The 27939-nt window shown below is 43.3% G+C and overlaps 1 protein-coding gene across 3 annotated transcripts; it reads left to right on the top strand.

Annotated features, from left to right (window-relative positions):
- The first annotated feature begins 15619 nt into the window (after window positions 1-15619).
- Window positions 15620-20839, top strand: LOC311136142 (zinc finger protein 346-like). Of its 3 annotated transcripts, none has more exons than XM_084170228.1 (7): window positions 15620-15716; window positions 16570-16673; window positions 16783-16878; window positions 17017-17164; window positions 17369-17605; window positions 18482-18581; window positions 18822-20836. In XM_084170228.1, exons 1-7 carry the CDS (start codon window positions 15632-15634, stop codon window positions 18970-18972), a joined length of 921 nt encoding a protein of 306 aa, XP_084026354.1. In that variant the 5' UTR covers window positions 15620-15631; the 3' UTR covers window positions 18973-20836. The 3 variants fall into 3 exon arrangements, with proteins under 3 accessions (XP_084026354.1, XP_084026355.1, XP_084026356.1); XM_084170229.1 differs by having other exon boundaries at window positions 15635-15716; window positions 17372-17605; window positions 18822-20839; XM_084170230.1 differs by having other exon boundaries at window positions 15666-15716; window positions 16577-16673.
- Window positions 20840-27939: the final 7100 nt, after the last annotated feature.

The following is a 27939-nucleotide window of genomic DNA, read 5'->3' as shown; positions in this document are numbered from 1 at the left end:
GACCGGGGTAGTGGTAAACAGGTGGAAAGCATGACCAGCCGTAGCAAAATGCTTGTTGAAATTCCCGATTATTGTAGATTTATCGGTGGTGATAGTGTTTCCTAGCCTCAGTGCAGCTGGGAGGAGGTGCTCTTATTCTCCATGGACTTTACAGTGTCCCAAAACGTTTTGGAGTTAGTGCTACAGGATGCAAATTTCTGTTTGAAAAAGCTAGCCTTTGCTTTCCTAACTGCTTGTGTATATTGGTTCCTAACTTCCCTGAAAAGTTGCATATCGCTGGGGCTATTCGATGCTAATGCAGTAGACAGAGAGGTAGATAGCCGGGATATGGGCCTGGCTCGAGGCTAGCTCAAGGCTAACTGGTGCTTGCTTCGGGGGCAGTGTTGATTAGCCAACAGCAACATCCATTCGGTTGCGGCTAGCTAGTTGCGATCCGGTGTTAATGTCCAGTGATTCAGTTATTCCGGCAGAAAATCCGATGTTCTGGGTGAAAACCGCTAACGGTGGCTAATAGCAAGTAGCTAGTTTCAACTGGAGATTCTAGATAAAAGGTAAGTCAATAATAGAATCCGTTCCACATTGAGTGAGGCGGGTTGCAGGAAAGTATATTTAGTAGAAGGATGAAAAGTGTGATAGGGAAATATGTACGAAAAATACAAAAATAAATACAAAAAACAGGCTATTTACACGGACACACACATAGTTCACAACCGCACTGCTACGCCATCTTGGATAAGATGTAATGATTAGGTTGTTACGAGTTTACTGATATAAGTAGGACACGTGACATCCTGGCAACTTTGAGAAAAAACACTTTATATCGGAGTTGTGCCTGGAACGAACTGCAAAAATCTCTGAAGCTGGAGACTCTTATCTCCCTCACTAACTCTAAGCGTCAGTTGTCAGAGCAGCTTACCGATCACTGCACCTGTACACAGCCATTCTGAAATTGTAACTATTTTTGCACTATGGCCTATTTATTTATTGCCTTACCTCCATAACTTACTACATTCGCACACACTGTATATACATTTTCTGTTGTATTTTTGACATTATGTTTTGTTTACCCCATATGTAACTCTGTGTTGTTGTTTTTATCGCACTGCTTTGCTTTATCTTGGCCAGGTCACAGTTGTAAATGAAAACTTGTTCTCAACTGGCTTACCTGGTTAAATAAAGGTGAAATAAAATGGTTTAAATAAAATTGTCACTAGTTACCACAGCCAGGTACCACAGTGCCAAGTTTATGTTTTCCCCCTACATGAGAACCTCAAGCTTTTTCTGTTTCTAATTTCCCTTGTTACTGCATGCATGTATGCACCTCTATATGATATTTTATCAAGGCTTTTGGAATATGGTGTGGTGTTTTTTTTATACCATATAATATATCTGACATTCTCGTTACCTTTCATTCACAGGTGTCCATCTCGATGAATCTGGAACTACCGCCTCTCTCGTTGTCGGAGTCAGAGAATGCATTCGGCATCATGGCTGCAAGGATGAGGATTCTTGGTCGGGTACCCCTGAAAATGCTAAGGGCATGTGGCTCTCCACAGATTAATCTTATCAACCATTCGCAAGATACCTGCCTCCCGCTTTGCTGACATACCCTTTCCTTTTGGCAACTACCAACCTGGAGAATGGAGGAGGGTTGTGGCAGGGGACAACAATCTCCAAGTGCCAGGGAGACTCTCGTGCGAGGGTGACACAGCTTGCAAGTTAAAAGGACTTCTCCCAAACCGAACAAGTTGTTAATTTCACTGTGGTCCCAATCGTTTGGTCCATATCCTCTTCTTGAAGTCATGCAGCTGGTGATCGAATTCCTCCCAGAGTTTTGGCAAGAGTTCATCCATGAAGTCAGCTGTAGGTGCCAGGGCCCTGTGGAGAGGGAATTAGGAGTGTCTGGAGAGCAGTGTGCATGGTGAAGAGAGGAGGATAAAGGACAACAGAAGAGAGAAAAGGGGATCAGAGTAAAGGAGGAGAGTCTGAAATCATTTTTTACTTACCTCTGGGACAAGCTGGTGGCTCGGCGAACCACTTTCTCAAGATCTTAAGATCTATCTTTCAATTATTTGCAATGCCTTTGCGAGTGATGTGTCCCTTCTCACACCACTGCTACATTGGTGAGGAACAAGCCAGTGGTGTAGGTCTTGGAGGTGGGCCTAAGATAGAGCTTCCCAGGTCCTGCATGGAGATTGTTTCTCTATGCCGATGACTAGTCAGTACTGGGGTCAGAGGTTTTGTTTGGGGCCTGTGAATAGGCAGTGCTGGGACGCAGAGAACAAAACCAGGTGATGTCTCCATTCACTGGTGTTTGTGCCTTAAAATAAAGAGAAGAGGGCTATTTAGTACACATATCCAAACCATCCAAAATGATCAATGCACATCAAATATCATTAACCGATACGACAGTAGACTATATAATATTGCAAAGGTTTGAGCAGAGTTGAGCAGGCCTAGTGTCGTGTATTGGGATTATGTTGTTGTTAAATGTTTTTAAGTGGAACTGAAAGAATGTTGATTTTAGTATCAAGAGGGAATGTTTTAGTGTAACGCCACATACAATAGACAGGAAGAGTGTTGTAGACAGGGGAGACTGGTGATTGGCCAGAAGAGGGAGCCACCCATCTTTGTGCATTGTTTATAAATAGGGGCTAGACACAGAAAGGGCAGAACGGCCATTCCAATCTGAGGCGCCGTTCTCCGGGTGTCATGTCATCTGTCACTTATGCTGAAGCTTGTGATCTGAATAAACCTTATGATCAACGTTCAGTATGAGAGGACTCCTTTGTTTATCAGCAATGATTGCCACCATTCACCCGATACGACAAATGGCGCCCAACGTGGGGCTGGTCTGCATCACTCCTTTGCTCATTCGTAGCCACCAAGCTAACTTCGGTCTGGAGTCATGACCAGACAAGGGTGAGTGTTCCTCACAGCTAAGTTGTTAGTTTTGTTACTGCTTGTGTACACTGGAGGAATGTACCATTACGACCGTGCCTCGGGTGGCGTTATTGCTGATGACTGGAGGTCTGGCTAATCATTATCAATTGTTGCACTGGTAGACAGGGCAAAAAGGGGGAGAGTAGGCTTGGAATTTTAGAGCAATCGATGGTAGAGATATTAACGGCAGATATTGGCAGAATGAAGTCAGGAATACGTATGCAATTAGGGCATTGTGAATCTGGAAAGACCTCGAAACGAGGCGACTCTTTAGGAGTGGGCCATAAATCCGGGCAACGCGCTAGTGTGGGGTCAGGTTGGTTCTGGGAACCATGAGCTGGACGGGTTATAGTGTATGTTATTCTCATCTTATAGTCGACGGGTTATTCGTTTGGGGTGACCGCTCATATAATTATCCAGAACTCACGGCAGCATAAAGTTAGCGGGGATATATGGATAATGATTTGGGCACAATGCAAGGTTACTTAGGGCGTGGTAGGCCGCAGTTAGCTAAAGGCTAAGGCTAAGGTTAATGCTAAATGGGAGTGTGGTTAATGCTACATGGTACATAGTGGCTAATGCTAAATGCTAATTGTGTTGTGTGCTACATGCTAATGTATCCTTAGAGGTCCCATTGCGATGGACTAAGCCTCTTAAAATATGTATGTGTGTGTAGAATTTAAAGTTCTACGCAAATGTGAGCTCTGTTATGTGTAATTGTGTGAGTATAGGGTATAAAATAGTGAAGCTGTAGCGTAATGCTATCGTTCTATTGTCCGGGAATCGTATCATTGAATGCATTTGCGCATGCGTTTAATTTTGCGACACTACACTACAGAAAGGGGGAGTTTATGGCACGAGATTAGGACACGTTTTGGTTTACGGCACTAAACTACAACACGAGGGTATAGTAAAACTACAAAAACGGGATTGTGGGTAACGTGTCATATTTCTGGGGGGCTGCGTGCTGCAGGAAGAGACACAGACGTGGGAACAAAGAAGAGAGATTTTAACGCGAATCTTATAGTTTAAAGCGGCGGTTGGTTAAAGATGAAACTTGTTTTGTGACCTATTGAATTGATAAATGAGAGAGATATGTTGACGGATTATAATAAATTGAATTAGAAGACGATTAAAATTAAATAAAATGTTTTTGAGCGATCTATTTAGTCCTGAGTTAAATGACGGATTAAAATAAAATACGTAATGAATTAAATTAAGTCTTGAAGCGAATATGAACGAAGGAATATTGAATATGCTTGAAATAACTCAGTGATTGCATTAACTACTAAAATCTTTTCCTGTGTCTCTGTTCTTTTGTCATATGAGAGGAACGAGAGGAGAGAGGAGATACAGGAAGTGCTGACGTGCGTCACGTGACAAGGTGTGACGCAGGCAGAGGATCAGATATCAGGCTAGTTCACAAAATCATCCCTTACAAAATCTTCTTTGATGTTTTGACAATTTCACATAGGCTTGGCAAATACTATTTCATTAAAAATTGCATTTTGGAGGCTATGTGCATCACTTGGGTTAATTACAGATGTGTTGGGAATCAAGGACTGACATTATTCTGTAAATTTAAGATAATTAGGTGCCTATAGAGCAAGGGGGTTTATGGGAATTCTAGTAATGGTAGGGTTAGAGGCTTTGTTTATGGGTATTTTAGTCTGAAGTTGACTACTTGCATTTGATGGGTTGTGGTAAGATAGCCAACACTAATTGATAAATTGGTGACATAGGATATAGGAATAAAAATTGGTTTTAATTATTCATGATTTTTAATTGATTTATAAAAAAATAAAAATAAATTGATTTTTTTTTTTTTTTTTTTGGAGTTGTTAGGTTTATATTAATAATTAGAGGGGGGAAGCCATAGGCTATATAGTCTAAAATAAAATATTTCACGATAAAGGAATATAAAAGGGTTGTTACAATGGGGAAAAACGACATCAAGGCTATAAAAGTCATTACACCGATTGATATAGTACAAAATAGTAACCCTTTAACTAAAGTATTGCTAGGTTATCCGGCAAATGAAACAAATGTTGCCCTTCATTCTCAAACAAAAACTGATAAAAGATTCCAGCGATAAGATAAACAAAGCTATAGAGATAAGGCTAAGGGAAGTAGAGCTTAGGGATGTTTATCCTCAGCTTCCAGTGATCATCCAGGAGGGTGATTGTTGCATCAGAGATGAAGACGAATAATAGATAGAGGACAAGCAGAAACGACGATAAAGATGAATCCAAAACTCCAGAAGGAAGAAAATGAGATGTCTGAAAGAGAAGAGTGAGGTTAAAGAGGACGAGGATGATGAAGATGAGAGTGATTGAGAAGAGGTCATGGGTGGATATGACTCTGTGATCAGAAGGAAGTTGGCAAGAGAGGAAAGAAGAAGGATACTAGAGATTTGATCTCTGATGGAAGTTGAAAGAAGAAGGATACAAGAGATTCGAGTTCAGATGAAGACAGCGATAAAGAGGGGACTAAAGGTGCTGTGTATTCAAAAGGAGGTTATCCTACAATGACTAGCAAAGAAGAAATAGAGATATAGACCGATGTTTATCATGCCTGGATAAAGCAAATAGTTTAGAAGAAGTAACACAGCTGAAGATACAGAAGAGGAGAAACTGCTGAGAAAAGGATCCCAAGAATTGGAGAAGAAGAAGGAGAAGAGAAGCTTTGGTTATGAAGAATCAGAGTGAACCAAATCAACAATCACTGCTACAGCTTCAACTGAACAATATCAAATGCAATTGTACCAGCCAAGGGGGGTACCAGGTGTTCCATAGCCACAGCCAGTTTCTGGACAGACACAGAATTGGAGAGGAAGAGGACGAGAAGGCTTAGAAGGAGGAGGAAGATTTCAGCTACACTTACAGCAACTTTCAGAAGACTGTTATAATTATGGACAGGTTGGTTACTTACCTGTGAGTGCAACAAGTCAGGAGGAAACAATTTTTAAGGAAGATACAGGGGCAGTTGAGATCACCTGTTAGTGCCTAGATGATCCGAAGGGGGGTGTCAGCTGATAGCACCAATTAGGAAGAAAATATCTAACAATTGAAGTAAAACCAGAGGACTATGAGAAGTGATAGTGAATAGTGTAAAAACGTATCTGTGTTGAGCCTAAAGAGGTTAAACATCTCACTATGTAGAATTAACTAATTAGGATAGGGATTTGAGGTAGTAAAACAGTTAATTACTCTTAAGATACTAATATTAGAGCATATAACTATTGCATTGTTGGGAAGAGATGCATGGTGTAAATTGAATTGTACAATAAGATGTACACTAAACGGCTGTCTGGTAGAAGATTTTAAAAAGTAGGGTTTTTGGGAATCGTATTTGCTTAAAAAGATAATATCATAGGAAGGATGATAATCTATTAGACTGCCTATTAGACAATCTGTCTGAAAAATAAAGTTAAAAGGGGTGACTGTTATTCTGGGTTACATTCTTACACCAAGAGATTTCAGGCTAGGCTAAAAGGTGTTTAGTCGTTTGCCAAGTCTGTATGTAAAGTCAGAAGCAGGTGGGGACTTTCCCAATCACATATTCTAAAAATTTGGTGGTAAAGGGATTTTGTGAATAAATCAGTGGAAAAGGTTTTTAAAGGTTAGGAGAAAAGATTAGATTAAAATAAGTTAGGAGAACTAGGTTGAAGGAACTCTAAGACAGTAAGCTAAGTTTCAAAGTTAGTAGTAAAAGAGAGAGAACAGTGGTGAAGGACATCTTAGAGTAGGAAGATCAAGGTAATTGTAGGGGTATTTTTTATAATCAAAAGTTTGAAAGTCAGGGATTAGAGATAGGACTGAGAGTTGGGAAAAAGTGACACTAGTTCAGTTAGACAAAGTAGGCCTAGACCAGTTAGGAGAAAAGTCAGACCAAAACGTTACGAAACCTAGGGATGAAGTTACAACAATAACACCAACACTTCAGTCTATTAAAACAACAGTGGGAAGCAATTTAACTCTTTCAATATTGATAGTTATTAAAGCCATAAATATATCGCATTTGATTATAAGGGAACCAATAGCTCCAGCACCAATTTTAGGGGGAAAAATACTTATTAGGGTTAGGATGGGGACGTTCCTCCCACATGGAGAGATAATTATGGAGAATAAGTATTGTTATCAGGACCAGATGTAGAAGCGGTGTCCCCTAGTCAAAGGAGGGATAGTTTGTACAACGATATGAAATGGAAGAGGTTATGAGTGATTGTTCATTCATTTTGCGTAATGTTACAGAGAAAGATCAGGGAGAATATATGTGTACTTATCTAGTGCAAGCATTAAAATTTGTTCCGGTTAAGAATTATTGGTTAAAGGGCTATGTAATTCATAAAGTAACGCTTATAATGGAAGATTTGAAGTCTGTTGAAGTTTCCACAGTCACCAAAGGAGTTCAGGAAGAATATGTTACAGTAGTCACTCCAACAGTAAATAATACAGAGTATATTGGTAACTTTCTCACTAGAAGTAATTAAAGGTGGTAATACATCAACTAGATCAACTGCTTTAATAGTAACTTTGGAAGGGATTAATGATACGATGGCAATAGCAAATGTAGGAAGTATGACACCGACAACAACTTTTCTGAAATTAAAGGGGGTAGCAAGAAGGACTCGGGTTTATGTTACGGATGGATAGTGCTGTCAATGATAGTACGAATAGGGTTAAAATAGGAGAACAGATAGTAGTAGAGAGAATATAGATTCATCATGGAGGTACAGGATGAGGTCTTTGATTTTAATGACAGACAAGGAGAGGTATCTGCAGTACCGCTCGTTAGGGAAAAGAGAAACTAAATGGAGTGGTTTGATTCTTCTGTTGTGAAAATTAGAGATAGATGGGCAGGTTCCAGCAGCTCATTCTGTAAGATCAGTGAGGAATCTTGAGGGTCCATGTCTGTTGAGAATTCCAGTCAAACATGTTAGAGACGGTCGCTCGACCTCTATCAAGTATGTGTCAATCTTATGCTTTGTCATGACTGTGGTATCAGCAACAGTCAGTAACAGATCAAATAATGTCATTGTCAAAACATTTGTTTAAGCCTAGGGTTAGGTGTTATTGGGTTAAGTGAATTAACTTGTGTGCATTTGTTAGATGGGAAGGAAACTCAGGTAACAGCAAACCCTGAAGCATTTGAGGTGTAACCATTGAGGGCTAAAAGTTGTTTTTGTTCTAATAAAACATATGAGGTAAGGGGTATGTTTATGGGAATATCAGATTGTGATGTTATATGATAACTTTGGGTATGCATGACCTTAAGGGTAGTAATGAGAAATAGGTTATTTTTTATGTACCAGTTAGTAAGAAGAGCAGGACTTTGATGGTTAAAAGATTAGCTTTTGCCTGACAATGTGACTATGGGGAATTTTAGAGATATTTGGAGGGTTTGTGGTGATAAAGCATATATATTCTTACCCTATGGATAGACAGGATGTTGTTACATGTCAACGTTGAAGCTTCCATATGAGGTTTCTACCATTATAAGAGGGGTAGCACCGGACACAGAAATCTGAAGCTATATTTGAAATTGGATGAAAAGAGACATGGCTACATGTCATAGTCTTCAAGCCTATCATTGAAGGATAAATCTAAGGGAGAAGGGGGGACTTTTTCCATGGTATGGTGTAACATTTGGGAAGATCATATTGATAATATTAGGTATACTTTGAGTCCAGATAGTTCCGATAATATCACGAGTGTTATATATGCATTGAAGAATATAAGGGATGCGTTTGGGAGATCTGAGAAGACTTGGTTGCAAGATCAGGTAGGCCAGTAGGGGCAGTGATGGGTTACATTTAATGGCAGCTTGGATAACACTGTGTGATGTTTGTAATTTGTTACTGACCTTTGAGAAAGCTATGATATTGAGATAGGTTGGAGAGTGATGCCTGGAGACAACACTCAGATGCCGGTGTTGACTGTTCCTGATCTGGATGAAGATGGACAAGTGGAACTGAATGGATAAATATCATTTTTGATGTTTTGATCATTTTTCAACAAAAAAAATCAATATTGGGGTGATTTTGGTATGATTTTATGAATCAGAGGGGGGAAATGGTTAATGTGATTCATACATCATTTATATATCATTTTTATATTCTTAGTTGATATTGATGGTCAATTTGAAAGTGTTTGTTTTGCAAAAGATACTGTTTGGTTTTTCCTTTTCTTCCAGAAGCATTTGGGGAACATATGGAGATTGAAATACTCAAACAACGACAATATGAAGGGACAATATGACTGGAGGAGATGAAACAAGGAGGGTGTGGCCGAGTCCATCATCAACAATCCATTGGAAGAGGAGACTACGGGGAGATGAAGTTGCAAGATGAGTGGCGCAGTGGTCTGTCTCCTGAGTGGCGCAGTGGTCTAAGGCACTGCATCGCAGTGCTAACTGTGCCACTAGAGATCCTGGTTCGAATCCAGGCTCTGTCGCAGCCGGCCGCGACCGGGAGACTCATGGGCGGCGCACAATTGGCCCAGCGTTGTCCAGGGTAGGGGAGGGAATGGCCGGCAGGGATGTGCTCAGTTGATAGAGCATGGCGTTTGCAACGCCAGGGTTGTGGGTTCGATTCCCACAGGGGGCCAGTATAAAAAAAATATATATATATAGGTATTCACTAACTGTAAGTCGCTCTGGATAAGAGCGTCTGCTAAATGACGTAAATGTAAAATGTAAATGTAATGAAGTGTAGTGGACTACATTCCAGTGTCTGCAATGAAATATAGACATATTTGCATGTGTAATACATAATTGTGTCATATTCTTAGGTATTAATTTTTGTAGAATGATGTTTGATGTTATTGAATACATGTGAGGATCTTAGATGTTTTTGTTTATTTCGTGAATGCTTAGGGACAGGGAGTTTAGGCAGGGAGAGTTCCACTTTAGGGTCCAATGGGTTGACCAGCCTTAGAGTGGATATTTTTTGGATAGGATTTTGTTTGCAGGGGCTTACATGTGTATTTAATTGCATCATAGTTTCAAATGCATTTACATGGTTTATGAGTTTATTTGGAGTATCTAGGTGGTTGCCTGGGGCAGAGGGACCGTGAGAGAATTTTACTGTCTTGATTGATGGATGATTCGCTCTTACACTCCATAGAGATTTGTTCATATTTCATAGTAATGTATTCACACTTCATAAACAGTTATTCATATTTCATAGAAAGGTATTTACACTCTAGAGAAGAATGTTTTTGGTTTAATGTTAAAGATACTCAATAAGATAAATTGTTACTTGTCATAATCCTATTCTGTTTGTTTTCGAGACTGTTCGTCTCGAAGGGGGGATATGTCGTGTATTGGGATTATGTTGTTGTTAAATGTTTTTAAGTGGAACTGAAAGAATGTTGATTTTAGTATCAAGAGGGAATGTTTTAGTGTAACGCCACATACAATAGACAGGAAGAGTGTTGTAGACAGGGGAGACTGGTGATTGGCCAGAAGAGGGAGCCACCCATCTTTTTGCATTGTTTATAAATAGGGGCTAGACACAGAAAGGGCAGAACGGCCATTCCAATCTGAGGCGCCGTTCTCCGGGTGTCATGTCATCTGTCACTTATGCTGAAGCTTGTGATCTGAATAAACCTTATGATCAACGTTCAGTATGAGCGGACTCCTTTGTTTATCAGCAATGATTGCCACCATTCACCCGATACGACACTAGCTACTCAACTCTGCTCAAACATTTTGACAGCTTCAGAAACCGGTTATAGTGTGTTTCACTCTCAGAGGCTTGCGGCTGCGTTTGGGGTTGTTAGCGAAGGTGGTGCGTTCACTGTTCTCTGTCTCGGGAGCGTTGCGTGGTGATGGGAGCTGCGTTCAGGAAGAGCGTGTCTGGGTTTGATGCTCAGAGATGCTGAAGTGTCAGAGTCACTGGAGGAGAGGGAAAACAGTTTATAGCCTAGAGGAAGAGAAGAGCTCGGAGGTTAGGGCGGAGACACACACACACATGCACTGCTTATACAGGGATGACTAGCGCCATGACGACCGCCATGGGTGCATCATTCAGCACCATGACAACTACAATTAGATCACTTGTTTAGAACTCGCTTAGAACTCTGATGTAATCTAAACGTATTCATGATCTTGTAACACTGTAGTCCCCATGACACTAGCCAGCTAAAATAGTGTGGTCACTCTGGTTTTGGTCTTTCTTGAGGCCTTGCAGCAGAATACAACTGCTTTCCAATACGTTTCATCCGCAAATGTAAATCAAATCTAATTTTATTTGCCACATGCGCCAAATACAACAGGTGTAGACCTTACAGTGAAATGCTTGCTTACAGCCCTTAACCAACAGTGCAGTTTTAAGATTAAAAAAAAAAAATAGATAAGTAAAAAATTAAAATAACAAATAATTGAAGAGCAGCAGTAAAATAAAATAACAGTAGGGAGGCTATATACAGGGGGTACCGGTACAGAGTCAATGTGCGGGAGCACATGTTAGACGAGGTAATTGAGGTAATATGTACATGTGGGTAGAGTTAAAGTGACTATGCATAGATAATAAACAGAGTAGCAGCAGCGTAAAAGAGGGGGTGGGGTGAGGTGGGGTGGGGGGGACAATGCAAATAGTCCGGGTAGCAATGATTAGCTTGGCTTGGGGGTAGAAGCTGTTAAGAAGCCTTTTGGACCTAGACTTGGCGCTCCGGTACTGCTTGCCGTGTGGTAGCAGAGAGAACAGTCTATGACTAGGGTGGCTGGAGTGACAATTTTTAGGGCCTTCCCCTGACACCGCCTGGTATAGAGGTCCTGGATGGCAGGAAGCTTGGCCCCAGTGATGTACTGGGCCGTACGCACTACCCTCTGTAGTGCCTTGCGGTCGGAGGCCGAGCAGTTGCCATACCAGGCGGTGATGCAGCCAGTCAGGATGCTCTCGATGGTGCAGCTGTATATCTTTTTGAGGATCTGAGGACCCATGCCAAATCTTTTCAGTCTCCTCTAGCTTCATTTATGCAGTCCATATCCACGTTACAACCCAATTCTCGCTGCTCCAGCTCACTTGAGCTGTCACATTCGGCAATGTTGTTATTATTATTATTCATTACAGTATCACGACTATTCTATCCAGGCCCCTCCAGAAAGTTAGTGGAGTGGAGCTTTGCTGCAGTGTTAGGGGGTCTGTGTACCGGTTTCTAGAGGAGGTTCAGGGATGGGGGGTTGAGAAGGGGGTTTCTCCCATGGTGTTCTCCTGTATAGGATGGTGTCCCGGGCTCCCTGGCTCATTTGTAGTGCAGGAGGAACAGGAGAGGAGGAGGAGCAGCAGGAGGCGTGAGGCAGCTTGATCTCCCCCTGAAGAGAGATGAGATGCGGGCCCATTTTTATTGCAAATTGTTTAGCTGGGCTTGTGGCTGCTGCCTTAATGAAACAGTGTTATTGCTGTTCTCCATCTAGACTCATAACCTTCCTTATATTTATTTCCCTCTTTAACGTCACTGACTTGTTCTTTTGCTCTTTTTATTTAGCTTGTTCTCCTCCACTCAGCATTGTCTGTCTCTGTCCTCCCTCCATTCCTCCTGCTATTACTTTGATATCTTTCTCTACCATTCTCCTTATCTTTTCCTTTGTGTGTGTGTGCTTGCGTGTGTGTGTTAAATCGGGTTCCTAGGGAGTGCAAGGAGAGCTAGGAGTGGTCCTTATGAAGGCATAAATAGGAAGATTCAGAGCTGGCCCCTGGGAGAGTAAATCTCAGTTAGTTCACGTCACCCATCACAACACACCTCACAGTACAGTACGGTAGCACCGCAACGCTATGTTACGCTAGCATCAGGCAGGAGACGTTGTGTGTAAATCATAGAAATATGGGCCATCCTACCATCTAGTGGAGCACACTATCATACACAATCACTGCAGCTACGCGAAAGATCATTGGAGCTGTCATTGAATATGATCAGCTTAACCCCCCCTGTTCTCTCTCTCTCTCCTTTCTCTGGTTTCTTGTCTCTAAACCCCATGTAAATTAGGGTGTTTCTTTCTGCAGCCATCTCTGTCTCCCTCTAGCTACCAAACTTTGACTTTGGTTTGCCTTGACAAAGTTGTCGCGAACCCTACCCCACTTTTTCAAACAAATGATTGGGTCGGATCCCAGCGTTTCTGCAATCACCCTCCATGAATTGGCATTTACATGCTGGTCTTTATATAATGCATGGCTAGAATCGTAGTGGTGAAGGTACTTCTGTACCTCCTCGGTCAATCGATGCTTGAAGTTGTTGTTCGCCATGTTGAATCCACAACAGTTTCGGGCTTCTTCTTCTGTAAAGTTTTCTGCCAGACTACACCTATCAGTGTGTCGCCGCCACCTATGAGTTTTGGGCTGAATCGTCAAGAAGAAGAAACTCCCGTCACCCCTACAGTTGACCAATCACGGACGAAGAGGCGTATACTTCGGCTCTCGAACTTCGGCTGGCCTTCAGAAAACATGTTGTGTGCCCGAACAGCCGTCAAAACCCTAGCCGAACACCAAAACGAACAAAAACTTCACAAAATGTAATCATAATATATGCACCAACTGTTCCGAACCGTTTTGGTTGGGAAGCATGCGTCCCCTTTATACACCCCGCCTATTTCTACAATTTCTCTTCTTAACATTTGATTTTAAACTGAACTGTAATCTTAACCACACTACTAACCTTATGCCTAACCCTAACCTTAAATTAAGACCAAAAAGCACATTTTTGTTTTCATTAATGTTTTGGATAAAGACTGTGGCTGTGGTAACTAGTGGAAACCGTTGTGCCTGTTGTTCACACGCGTATCTGCCCTCTCATTGGCTAGAATTGTCCGACCTGATATTGCCTCCTTCCGACATTTTTGAAGACGTTTCTTTTCATTGTTAGATCGGCCACTAGAGTATATGGTCAATATAATGGATAATCTGTGATAATCTCAATTGCATACTCCTTGCATCGTCTCTCCTGCCTCCTTCTCAAAACCCATTGGAGGAGAAGGTTAGAGGGGAGGGAGTGACCTCTGGCTTTCTCATCCAATGAGTTTGAGAAGGAGTGAGGAGAGAGGACACGAGGAGTATGCCATTGGGAGAATCTCAATTGCATACCCCTTGCGTCCTCTCCTCGCCTCCTTCTCAAAACCCATTGGATGAGCAAGCCAGAGGTTCCTCCCCTCTGACCTCTTCCAATGGGTTTTGAGGAAGAGAGGAGAGAGGACGCGAGAAGTATGCAATTGAGATGATCCCATTGAGATTCTTCCATTTGCCGTGTTCACGTGCTAGTCGGAACTAGTTAACTTGTCCGACTTGCTAATAGGTTGTAGTTATACACGTCCCGGGTTCAACCAGTTAGCAAGTTGGGACATTTCCGAGTTTCTGAGTTCCGACTAGCACGTGAACTTGGCAATTGACTGTCATTGTTAGGTCGGAGACAAGGGGAGAGTCTTGCATACTCCTCGCGTCGTCTCACCACCTCCTCAAAACCCATCAGAGGAGAAGGTCAGAGGGGAGGGACCTCTGGCTTTCTCATCCAATTGATTTTGAGAAGGAGGCGAGGAGAGAGGTTCAAGGAGTATGCAATTGAGATTCTCCCAAGACCATCTTGTCATTTATAAAGTATCTCTGGTGTAGTCACAATTACGGATGGCACTGGTCTGAAAGCTGAGGTAGAATTCTGTGTTTTTGAAGGAAAACTTGGCTGGACTACTGGCATCGGGTTGATCTACGCACACGTTTTTCTGTGTGTGGCCACTGCTCATGCTCTTAAAATGTTGGCACCCGGAGAAGACACGTTTCCGAGGTCAGCAGGACGATTATGAGATGGAGTTCTGTTGGGATGCTACCGGGCCGCAAGCAAAGTCAGGAGAAGAGGAATGAGGTGGAAGGTGTGGTGAAGAGCTCGGAACCCAAGCCATGCTAGGATATATCAGTTATCCTTTAAGAGCTTTCGTGCCGAATCCACTGCACTGTTTCAGGTGCAATGTATATGGTCAAGTCACAGAAGTTTGTAGGAGGGAGATTCTAAGATGTGGGAAATGTGAAGGAGGGCATGGGATAGAGGATTGTGTAGTTTCAGTGGATAAAGTTGTGTGTGTTAACTGTAGGGGTGCCCATGTTGCTGGGGATCGGAAGTGTCCGGTGCGAGAGAGACATGTTGAGGTGGCTAGAGTAGTGCAGAAGCTGTTGTATGCTAAAGCAGTGAAGAAAGTAGAGGAGGAAAGGTCAAGGGTGAGAGGATCCCTGTGAGTAGTAGATCTGTGCCAGCACATAGGGATAGGCCAACGAGTGATATATGCTTCAGTAAGGTTGGCTGGCTTCTTAGCAATGGTTATCAACTGTACCGCAGAAATGGAACTTAAATCACAGAAAATAGATGTAGTGGCAGCTGCAGAGAAGTATTTGGGTATACAAGATTTTACTTCAGAAGAGTTACAGGGTGTGTTGAGTGGTGGTGTCCTGTCCTCCCAGGCTGTTGGCATGGTGCAGGAGCAGAAATGGTCAAAGTAGTGGAATGGGGTAGTGGGTTTTTAATGAGTGTAAGGTTAGTTGGTAGGGTCATTAAAAAATATATTTGTATTTCATTTTTTCCCGTTTCCCCTTTTGTATCACAAAGCTTAATGGATTTATACTATAGTTCAGTTGGGGGCGGTAATGCAACATATTGGATGCCAACCGCCGTTAAACTCCACCGAAGAAGAAGAAGAAGAAGAATTACGCATGTACCCGCTGCTGCCGACAGAAAACATGGCGCTCGAGGTACCGAATGGAGATTTTCCATATTTACCTTCAGGGGCGGCGGAAGGTAAACTCGCGTTTTCCTATGATCAATATAATTCACAGCCACTTTGGTCTATTATGCATTATTTATTATTGCTGTGAGCAGAGCATAAACAGTCAACGCTAGCTTTCAAACAATACAATTATGCTCGCTAACGTTAGCTATTTAGCTATTTGAGCTTCAAGCTCCAAGGTCGATACAAGGCATTAGTGAAGGAGTAACGTTAGTTAGCAGATGGCTTGCTATTTTCAAAGCCACCTTCTCCTTCTGAAGACAGCCTTGAACTGTGTGTACTTTTAGTCTTCTTTGTCTTAAGTAAATTGCCTAAATCAGTAGCTAGCTAGTAGCCGAGTTGTTCTAGTGCAGCTAGCTGACACGAGATCCACATTGCACGTTGGGGGCGATGAAACAACGGAAGTCCATTCATTTTCAATGAAGTGGGCGGGAGGGCCTTTGGGCGATGTGAGCATGGGCGAGGGACGTGAACAGGGCGGGACCAAAGTTGGGGAAAGCTGAACTTTATGCAAAGACTGCTACATCGCGTTTTTATTGACCAATTGAAGCTCACTATAGTTTCCAGCCCCTACTGGATTGGCTGTTGATACCTACCACTACCTAGCCTGCTTGCTAGCGCCAACATCAGGGGGAAGCAAGCCTAACTATCCGAATTTACGAGTTAAAAGGATGGCCACAAGTGTTAAAAGCAAAGTGTACTAGCTAGCTACAACAACTATGCATAAAGCAATACTGTAACGTAGCTGTGAGCTCTTCATCACAGGCCAAAGAGCATCATAGATAGTGATATACCATGGAGAGATCTATAGGAGTCTTTGGTGATTCTGTGTTTTCTGTTTGTAATGAATCCATTATTTTTCAGTAAACAGGATGATAAAGGAGAATGGTGACCTGTTTTCTGATGCCCTGTGCAAAGTCTGCAGTGCTGTCCTGAATTCTGACTCTCAAAAACTTTCACATTATCAGGTCAGTGATCCCACTTGATATTGACATTTATATGGCCATTTTCTCGACCAGTATATAGAGCAGCAGCTGATGGTTTCATTATTTCATTCTGTTGTCTCATTCTTTTCAGAGCAAAAAGCATGCCAACAAAGTGAGACGCTACATGAGCATCCACAAAGAAGAGGAGCCCACCATCAAAAGGTTGAAGTCGCAATCAGGAGACAGCGTAAGTTACTTCTCAGCTAGAAAAGGTTTTATCCAGCCCTGCTCATCCCAGTAGAGACAGCCAGACAGCGTTCATGGAATGAGCTCCCTTAACCTTTTTGTCCTCTTCACGGTTGCTGTACTCTTCCCCCATATCCAGGCCAACAGTAATGAAGAGACGGAACGCTCCAAAGCCTGTCATATATGTAATATGACATTTTCCTCTCCGGTGGTTGCGGAGTCCCACTACCAGGGCAAGGTGCACACCAAGAACCTGAGACTGAAGACTTTTGGCCACCAGCCCGCAGGTAAGAGGCTGTCTACACGTATTGTATGGCCATGTATGAGATAAGCCTGTTTTCGATTTTCCACCCCATCTGCACACACTTTCTTTTTCTCCCACTGTGTTATTCCTCCATCTCACATACCTGTTTTTTCCAAATGTGCAAAAAAATTACTTAAACTCCTTCCTGTCTGATTAATGTGTCACATCCTGCCTTCTACCTCTCCAGTAGCACTACCTCAGGCCTTGGCCCCAGTAGTGAAGAAGAAGAAGGCTCAGTCAGAAGAGGCGAGCAGCGTGGCATCGTCAGGCCCGGCCGAGGACGACCAGGACCACTTCTGTTCCATCTGCCACGCCTCGTTCAACAACCCCCTCATGGCCAAGCAGCACTACGAAGGCAAGAAGCATAAAAAACAGTTGACCCAGCAGAAGCTGATGGAGACCTACGGGCCGTCCACGGCACCAGGTAGGACCTAGCTTCTCACGTTCTGTTCAAAAGCCTGGGGAAGTTCTCCTCAGGAAGACGATCAAAAGGGGTGGAGTCTAGATGGAAATATTTGTATGGATTTCGCATGGGTATAGAGCTCCAAATAGAGGTGGTATTTTATCATTCTTTTCTGACTTGCAACAAGCTAGCTAGCATAAGATGCTACTAAAACTTTGTCCGACACAGTAGGAAAATAGGCACACGTAAGACGAGAAACAATGAAATTCCCTAGGGCAGGGTTTCCCAAACTCGGTGCACATTTAGGTTTTTGCTCTAGCACTACACAGCTGATTCAAAGAATCAACTAATCCTCATGCTTTGATCATTTGAATCAGCTGTGTAGTGTTAGGGCAAAAACCAAAACGTGCACCCCTTGGGGTCCCGAGGACTGATTTTTGGGGAACGCTGCCCTACGGGAAACCTAATTTATCAGAGCCAACCAAATGTGAGCGTTAACAGCCAGCACTCCCATTGAAAAGCAAAAATAAATCCAATACTGAAGTTCTCCAGACTTCCAATAGACGAGACAAGATTTGGAAGGAGGCCCTGCAAAACTCAGTAAGACCAGACGGCCACGGACACCCAACATGTAAAAAGAAAAGCACTTGGTTTAGAACTTTGTGAATATGGGCATATGATTATGTACATTTTAAGTTTCTATCAAGTGTAAATAAGTGTATCTGGAGTGTCATACAGTAGCAGCCAGACAGTACAGGACATTGTGTACCTATGCCGTATTGGGTCATTGCATGTTAGTGTAATGTCTAAAACAGTGTACCTTGCTAACTAGTCCCTCCCAATTTGTAAGTCGCTCTGGGTAAGAGCGTCTGCTAAATGACTTAAATGTGTCTCCAGCTTCCACAGTAAAGGGCTATCCATGCACTGTGTGCAACATCGAACTCAACTCTGTGGAACAGTATCAAGCTCACATCAGCGGCTCCAAACATAAGAACCAGTATGTGTCCCTCTCGCTCATTCTCACTCTCCCATGCCCCGTGAGCCAGAAGAAACAACAACCACTGCATGCACACACACCAACTGGAGTAAACCACACCATATGCCCAGATAACTTCTGTTTGGTGTCAAAATAGAAGTTATCGTATTCTGAAAATACCTGTTACTGCCGATTTTGTTTTGTTTTTATATTTCAGTCTTTAACATGGCTTTGTTGTAATACATTTTAATATATTTCCAGTGTCAGAGGGAAGAAAGGGAGCAACCCAACATTCGTCAGCCCCTCTGAAAACCAGTACACAGCAGAAAACCAGCAGTCTGAGTACCAGTATACGCCTGAAGCCGAACCAGTCCAGGAGGACTGGGGCGCTTTCAACCAGGACTACGAGTGAAGAGACTCCCAGTACTCCCCACCACTCCATCTACCACAGCTCACCAGCTACTGGTGTCCCTCAGTTAGGGCCAGGAGGATTTCCTGACCACATCACCTGACCAGGAAAAACTATTTGTTACAGGCTACAACTAGGATCCAGAGTTTTCCCTGTTCATGTCACATGGTCATGTAAAATCCCATCTCTCTGTGGTGTCGTATCTGCCTCATTGATGAATCCTATCTATCTACTCCAGTTCTACTTCATTCTATCTGTACTCAGATATGGTCAGTCTATCTACTCCATGTCTACATCCCAGTACATGTGTTGGTTGTGTTCTCAGTCGGTCAGACCAGAGAGGTATAGACTCCTGGACATGTTGTCTATCATTTCTGTTCAAAATATCATAAATATTTCAAATTCCGACATAATATAGTACAATGATATGACGCTGGTGTGATGGACTTGCGTTAGTGTTCTGGTTTTATGGGAAATATTTTATTTTCCCCACTGTTTTTATTTGGGCTCATAATCCTTGTTTCCCCCTCCCCCCCAGAGTTTTGTCCAACACTCAATCTTTTGATCCCACTCTTTTTACATAATGTTTCTCTGCGACTGGCTGAGAGGAAAAACTCAATAACATATCCTGTACGGAAAGTTATTTTTCTTTAACTTTAACTCGTTCTAGTTATTTCTTTCAGTTTGCAGTTAGCAACATGGATAGTGACTATAATATACATGTAATTTTTTGCACCCACCAACCTCAGTGTTTGTTAGAACCTTCTAGTTTGATGTCTATTGTAAGTAAAAGACTGCCAGATGATAAGTACGTCCTATAATCGTTTTATTATATGTACATGCGTTCGTATCAATTAAAAAACATCTGTTACAAACTAACAATACATTACAGCAGATAATTAATGTCATACTCTATCTTTGCTCTGTATTAGGAATGTGCTGTCGGTACCCGGGCTTAAAAAGCAATGTCATTTTGTTGTTTTTATTCCTGTTTATTTGTGTGTTTAGTCACATGAAAAATTATATGAAGCAACTTACGATGTGAAATATGCCTTTACTGGACATCTGCTGTGGTATGGCATAGTTTTCATAATGTTTTACTCCATAGTTGTCTATCTGTGCTTGTAGGGTCATGAAAGATTGTCTGAATATTGGTCAACATTCTGTCTGAGGGAGTGGCTCTTGAAATTGAATTTGTCTGGTGAATGTAAAGATCGTCTGAGAGTGTTTCAGTGGAGATGGTGAAACTAAAATAAGGTATTTTAAAAGCTCAGTGTTTGGTGTAGTAAGTGCTAATACTTTTGTTTTTTACTGCATTTATGAATGGACAAATATCTACTTGGACATGGGTTAGTATCAGATTAGTGAGGGATTGAATGTGCAGAATCATCGTAGCAGTCCCGGTTGCATTGGATACTGACAGACAGTAAAGGATCCTAGATTGTACTTGATTATTTACTGTTTCAAATTAAATACTATGTTGCTCTATAAAAGCATAAATAGATTTTGATTGATCTTAAGAACCCATTCCCATTATTTCATTTTGTGACAAGTTATTTTGGCTATGTGCAAATTTGTCATGTCCTAAAATAGTTTTTTTCATCAGACATGACAAGTTGGATATTCTATTACTGAATGTGTCGCCCTGCCTTTTGGCTGAAGAAACATTGCATTCATTTTAGATGTAATTCATAAGAAGAGGGCTTCTAAATACATTGTAAAACAAGCAAAAATATGGCCTTTTATTTCAGACCTCATTCTTGTTGTATTAGCTATTGTGTTGTAAATTATCAGATTTATTTTCAATACAAACTATGTATGCCTAAAGAAGTGGTAGGAAAATGTGTATCTAGTAAAACAATGTTTTAACAAAAGTCCAAATTTCCTGTATTTTTATTCATTTTACTAAATGTATTCCTCACACCCAAACATGTCTGCTCTTCAAGCCCATTACTGTACATTGTCACTGGATGGCGCACTTACTCCTTTCTAGCCTGAGCCATAGATACACTGATACGCTCAAATCAAAGTTTATTGGTTGTATACACACATTTTCAGAGGTTATCCCAGGTGAAGCGAAATGCTTGTGTTTCTAGCTCTAAAAGTACAGTAATACCTAGCAATAATAATAAATAAACCGTGTTGAGGATCAGTGTGGCGGAGGTGTTGTTGCCTACCTTCTCCACCTGGGGTCGGCCCATCAGGAACTCCAGGACCCAGTTGCACAGGGAGGGGTTCAGACCCAGGGCCCTTAGCTTAGTGATGAGCTTGGAGGGCACTATGGTGTTTGAAGGCTGAGCTGTAGTCGATGAACAGCATTCTTACATAGGTATTTATCTTGTCCAGGTGGGATAGGGCAGTGTGCAGTGCAATGGCAATTGCGTCGTCTGTGGATCTGTTAGGGTGATATGCGAATTGTAGTGGATCTAGGGTGTCTGGTAAGGTGGAGGTGATATGGTCCTTAACTAGCCTCTCAAAGCACTTCATGATGATAGAAGTGAGTGCTACGGGCCTATAGTCATTTAGGTCCGTTACCTTCGCTTACTTGGATACAGGAACAATGGTGGACCGAGGCTTGCTCGGTCTCGAAAGCCTCTTGCCAGGGTTGTACACCATACAGACAAGCAAACATCCATCGAACACAGACTCAAATTATTTCTCAAGAACAGTTAAGCTTTTCATCATGTTCTGTATTGTTATCACTATTTATTTGTAATCACACACTATCATTATACACATCTGTTTGCTCGTTTTATGTGGTTCTCAACTAAGATTTAACCACAAACGTCTGTATTTGGATGATGTTTTTCCATTTTTAGCTCACACATTTAAATTGAGAACATCTGTATTTTCTTATGATTAAATGATTGAATATTGAGGTGTGTGTGTAGAGCTTATTCTAAAATGGGTCATTTTATTTGAGTGAAGTACACATTGATCAAACGGGGAGGAAAGTTTTTAGCTGACACACAAAGGCTGCTTTTGACAAATGTTTCTCTCCCTGCGTCTATTCAGGACATTGCTCCTGCACCATAGAGGTCAATGAGCTTGATTTGGCATAGGTACAAGTTCCATTCATAAAGTGTGTGTGTGTGTGTGTGCGCAGGAGGTAGAGGGTTCAGTCTTTTCATTGATAACATCTATTTACTCGAATGGGGAGGTGTCTGGGGCCTCCATTGATAGAGCCGGGCCCTACTAGGCATCCGTTGGAGGCGCCAAGGTTTATAAACACTGCAGCCACACGTAGGCCAGCTCACGTCTGGAGCAGGTCCAGCACACAGCCCCCTGTTGTGGCGCAGAAGATAGGATAGCAATGCTGTATCGTGAAAACTTTTTCCATAAACATTCACAGGCTGCCTAGTGTGTTTACCCTCATGCTGTCATTGTGTGTAACTGTGCAGGTTGCCTGATGTTGTCAGGAGGGGAAATGGCCATAACACAACCAGACAGGAGGATTCATCTTTGTCAGGATGAATGGGCTGCTCTTTGTTTGGAACGAGAGATTGAAGCCAGCACTAACATGATAGCAACCCAAAATATACAGTTGAAATGAAGAATAATCCAAATAAACCATGTTACCTTGTCATATACTTTGGAGATACTGAATTGTGAAGTTTGGAGGTTGCCAAAAGGTATTTTTCAGTGTAGTAGTCTGAGCGACTGAGCCTCTATCCTTATATCGTTCTGGGCCCATATTCATTTTCATAAGAGTAGGACTGCTGATCTTGGTGTTGTGTTGAAAGAACAAGACTTTGTTCTTTATAAACGTTTCGGATTTATTAGCGACAACTAACATCTTCACGTTTGTGAGCTAACATAACAACACTGTTTAGCCAAAGTATGGTGGCCCTTCAGGATAACAATACAGTGAGTCAAAAACACAACAAACTCACAGGGTAGGCTATATAGTGGACATAACACCCCCCCCCCCCCCATCCTCCCAAAGTCTGTGCATGAAAGACAGTATCCTGAAAACACCCAGAAGCAGCCAGAGCTGGCAGTAGCTCAGGAGGCTGAGCAAGTGGCATGGCAACAGGAATGTCCTGCCTGACCACAGAAGCAGTGGCCACGTTCGGTGTGTTCACAGGAGCAGGAATCCTGCGTAGACAGCTGGCGTGCCAACGCGATCCATCTGCCAGCTGAAATGTCACTGGGCCCAGTTGATGACTGAACTGACTTGGAGAGGAGGTGGCAGTGCCCTTGGTGGACGGAGTCTGGTAAAGGGCAGCACAAGCTCACGTCCCAACATGAGTAAGGCGGGGGAGACTCCTGTAGTGTAGTGACAAGCTGCACAGTAGAGGAGAAGGGTCTGGGATAGTGCAGTCACCAGAGAGCAACCTTTTGAGAGACTGATTCACCTGCGGGTGATAGAAAGCTGGACGGATGTGGGTGACACCTTTAGCTGCGAGGTAAGAGGTGAAGTGGTTCAACAGGAACTGGGGTCCATTGTCTGTAGTAATGGCCCGGGGCAGGCCCAAGCGAGCAATGAGCTGGTCCAGGAAGTTGTCTATGGCCTCCGCTGTGACTATGCTTATTGGGGTAGCTTCGGGCCATTTAGAGTGAAGATCATACAGCACAACAAGGAACCTTTGATGGTGTGTGACGTTGTGTAGCTCCCCACAGACATCGAGCTGTAGGTGCTCCAGATGGCCAGTCCAGGGGCTGTAGACAGGGACGGGCAGGTGGGCCAGTCTTCCCACTGATGAGGCATGGTGTGCAGGCTCTTCAAGGTCACGATATATGCCAGACCACCACACCATGTCACTACACCACCGTTTCAGTTTGACGATGCCGAGGTGACCTTTGTGCGCCATCGCCCTCACACGACCCCTGAGGGCCGAAGGGATCACTGCACAGTGCAATGCAGACAATGCCCCAACATGACAGTTAATTTTTCACAAGTGAGAAAGACTCCAGTTCTGGTAGGACATGGGAAGGCCATCCGTTCCTGATGTACTCAATGAGTGTGGCAAATGATGGTTCTGCAGCCGACACGTCTTCGAGTTCCTGCAGGGACACTATGTTCTGTAAAGGAGAGTAGACGAGGTGCATTAACTCCTCTTCACCATCTGTCACCATCTGAGTAGGTGAGCTCTGTGTGGTGATGGGGCGGGACAGGAAGTCTGCTACGACATGGTATTTTCCTGGAGTGAACTGTACTTGTAAATCGAACTGTTGTAGGCGATCTGACCACCTATGGAGACGGAGGGGCCTATGTCCCCTGCCAGTGGTGGACATCAGGACTGTCAGAGCCTGATGCTCAGTTCTGAAGGTGAAGGAGCGACAATAAAGTTAAAGATGCCAACGCTCACAAGCCCAGATGCAAGCGAGAGCCTAGCCTAGTACTTTTGCTCTTTCGGCCTGAGGGCGCGAGAGACGAAAGCCATGGGCTTTTCCACACCATAATGCAGCTGAGACAGGTCGGCCACCACAACCACTGCTGAGGAAGCGTAGGTCACCAGCGTGGGGCAGTTCAAGTGGAAGTGGGCCAGGGTCGGGGACGTGGTGAGGAGGCGTTTCAGCTCCTCGATTGCTCCATCAGAGGCCAGAGTCCAGTCCCAAGGAGCGTCCTGCTTAAGAAGCTGTCGCAGCGGTGACGTGATAGAGTATTCTGGTAGAAACCGCATGTAGTAAGCGGTCATGCCTAGGAACAATGCCAGCTGTAAAGCTGATGTGGGGACGGGCTCTTCGAGGATGGCATCCACATTTGACTGCAGTGGTGAGATGCCAGTGGATGACACCCAGAACCCCACAAAGTTTATGGTTGACGCTGAGAACTCATACTTGTCAGTGTACAGTGTGAGGTGATGGCGGTTGAGGCTGGTGAACACCTGCACTAGGCGCTCATGGTGAGTGGCAGCGTCTGGCCCATGCACCACAATGCCATCCAGGTAGACCAGAACACCAGGGCAGCCGGTGAGGATGGTGGTCATTATCTTTTCTGAAAGCAACTTGGTGCTGAGCTCCGCCCAAAAGCCATGTGCTTGTAGCGATACAGTTCAGTGTGGGTGATTAAGTTAAATTCCTGCTCTCCAGATGAAGAGGAACCTGCATGTAGCCCTGTCGGAGGTCAAGCTAAGAGAAGAAGCGGGAGCCATGGAAGTGTGTTGTCATCTCCTCCGTTGTAAGTAGTGGATATTTGTCGAACAGCGCCCCGACGTCAACCGAACCGGCTGCCTGAAGATCCCCATCATCAAGCTGGAGTGGCACTCGCCCTGGGCCGTCATCCCTGTCTTCATCTCAATGCTGGGCATCATCGCCACCACCTTCGTTATCGTCACCTTCGTCCGCAACAACAAAATGCCCATCGTCAGGGTGTCCGGCCGCGAGATGAGCTACGTGCTTCAGACGGGCAGCACTGATTTGTTGGCTGCTTGCATGTCAACTCAGCTTCTGATACCCCTGATTTCTACTGAACGATCACCAGATTCGATTGGATCCTCTGTCACAAGGCTTTTGAGATCCTCCTCGACGTCTTTGCGAAGGGCCAGGGGGATTCGATGCAGCAGTTGAATTACAGGAGGAACTTTGGGTCCAAGAGAGGTTTGTGTGTGAATGCAGTCAGGCATCCCAATACACCGAACAGCTCTGGATACTGTTGGTGCAAAGGGGAGGACACATAAAGTATCTTGGCCCTACAGTTGTCCGGTAGAGAGAATCCATGACTGACAAAAAGGTCCAGGTCCATGATGTTTGCACCCTGGCGTGTGACGTGAAATGGGAAGGAGTTCAAGGCCTTGGAGCCATAACGTATTGGGAGGCGGAGGAGGCTGACAACGTCTATCTTGCTTTGGCCGTAGCCACAGAGCGTGGTGGACAGAGGCTGCAGCTGTAAGTTCTGGAAGAACTGGTTGTATGTTGCTGCATTTAGCAAAGACACCTTGTCACCGGTGTCAAGGAGAGTGGAGACGCAGCTCTCTTCCAGGTAGAGAGGTCACATAATAAAGTTCACTGAGTGGGGCCCTACTGTATGGATCACTGCCTGTGTGTTGTGGCTGTCGTAGTCACGTGGTTGCGCTGATGCGTCAACGGGTGTGGAGCGGCACCACATTGCCAAATGGTTCAACTTTTTACAGCGTCTGCATGTCTGGCCCTTAGCTGGGCAATCTGGAGCCCTTGTAGCGAGACAGGTAGATCCACAATTTCCACAGTGCCTCTGCTGGCGCCCTTGGTGGGGCCGTGCTAGCTGTATTGCAGTGGTTGAGTCGGTGTCACACATGTCATAGCTAGTATGTAGCTGCTACACTGACTGCTCCCTAATGCTAGCACTGTTTGTTGGGTAAGCTTGTGTTTCAGCTATTTTAGCAGCACATTCAGTGGCTGACACAATTTGTAGAGCAAGAGTGAGTGAATTATCAAGGGTTAAATTAGCATCTTTAAGTAAGTCTTTCTTGTACCCAAGGGTTGGACGTTTTTTCAATCAGCTGTTCTCTTATTAGTTTGTCTTGTATTGCTCCAAAATTACATGACTGTGCTAGAGCTTTCAAATCAGCTGCAAACTTGTTAGCTGACTCACCAGCTCGCTGACGTCGTTGTTTGAACAGCAGCCGTCTGTCTCAGTTGAACGTTTTGAGATTTCTTCATATGAGGCCGCGGATCCCAAAGTGTTGAAAACGCGGCGCCCCTCCTCTCTGAGGCAGTGTAGGAGGATAGCACGTTTCCTGGCGCTGGCAACAATATCCAGTCCTATGGCTAGAAGGTACGTTTCAAATTAGCCTTTCCATTCCTCCCAGGGCCCAGTTTTTCTAAAGTTATCTGATTGGATTTCGGCAGTTGGATAAGATTAAATGGTAGAATTGGGTTTTTCAAAACAAAAACAATCCTCCGGATAGGGATTCGGATCTGGTAATCCAATCTGACCTTTAATCATGGTCAAATGTTGTTTTAGCGTTTTTTTCAAAGGTGATTAGGATAGTTTTGATGCCAAAAATCTGCATTATATTAATCCCACTGAAAGGTTGGATTCAGGATGGATTTCGAAAGGTGAACGGTTCTACAACCATGTCAATGGGTTACAAGGTTTAAAAAAGGTGCTTACATCTGAAAACCAAAAGTTGATTATGTTAAATTGACCGCAGTGTTCAGTATGTGGTCAGTTGTTATATTGAGAAGTGCCAAATAAATGTTTGTCTTATAAGTGAGATGCAGGCTCTATAATTATTTATCTAGGTACTTTTATTCATGTAGTTTACTCTTCTCTGTTTCCCTGAGGCCTGTTCCCAAAACACTGAAAATCTGGATTCCGTGATATATTGTGGTATCTGGATCAGAATGATCCTATCCGTTTATTTTCTGGAGAAAAAAAAACTGTTTAAAAACAGCCAGATCGATCTGATCTGATCCTGGATTGCAAAAAATAGGATTACAGAATCCGGATCATTCCAAATTAAAGTTAGGAAAAACTGGGCCCTGGGAATGACAGGATCTCCAGGGTGAGGCAGAAAGGGTCCGGAGGAAGCAGAGAGATGGTGGGGATGACGGGTGCAGGATCTGCCATCCTAGTCGTCAATGTTGTGGTGAAAGAACAATACTTTGTTCTTTATAAACGGCTTGGGTTTATTAGCTACAACTCTAACGTCCTCATGTTCGTGAGTGAGCATAACAACACTGTTTAGCGAAAGTACAGTGGCCCTTCAGGATATACGGTGAGTCAAAAGGAACACACAACAAACTCACAGGATAGGCTATATAGTGAACATAACACTAGGATGAATAAGGTTAGTTAATTTTTATCGTATCACATTTAAATCATTCAAGAGAGAACATTTAGAGATTTGCTGGTGTCTGATCTCCAGCTTGTGTTGTGCAAGAAAGGATATTTGGAGTCCTTTCGGCCATTGGGAGCGTTATTGATTTACTTGGCTTGCAATCACTCATGCAGCAATAACACTCGAAAGTACAGGTCATGAACCTCAAAATGCCGATGGAAGCAATTTGAGATCTTTAAATGTTCTCCCTAATATGATTCTT

This window comes from Coregonus lavaretus (genome assembly GCF_964263955.1).
Source record: "Coregonus lavaretus genome assembly, chromosome: 10".
In the NCBI taxonomy this organism is placed as follows: Eukaryota; Metazoa; Chordata; class Actinopteri; order Salmoniformes; family Salmonidae; genus Coregonus; species Coregonus lavaretus.
Note: the sequence above shows the minus strand (reverse complement) of the source record. Positions and strands in the feature narration are given on the sequence as shown.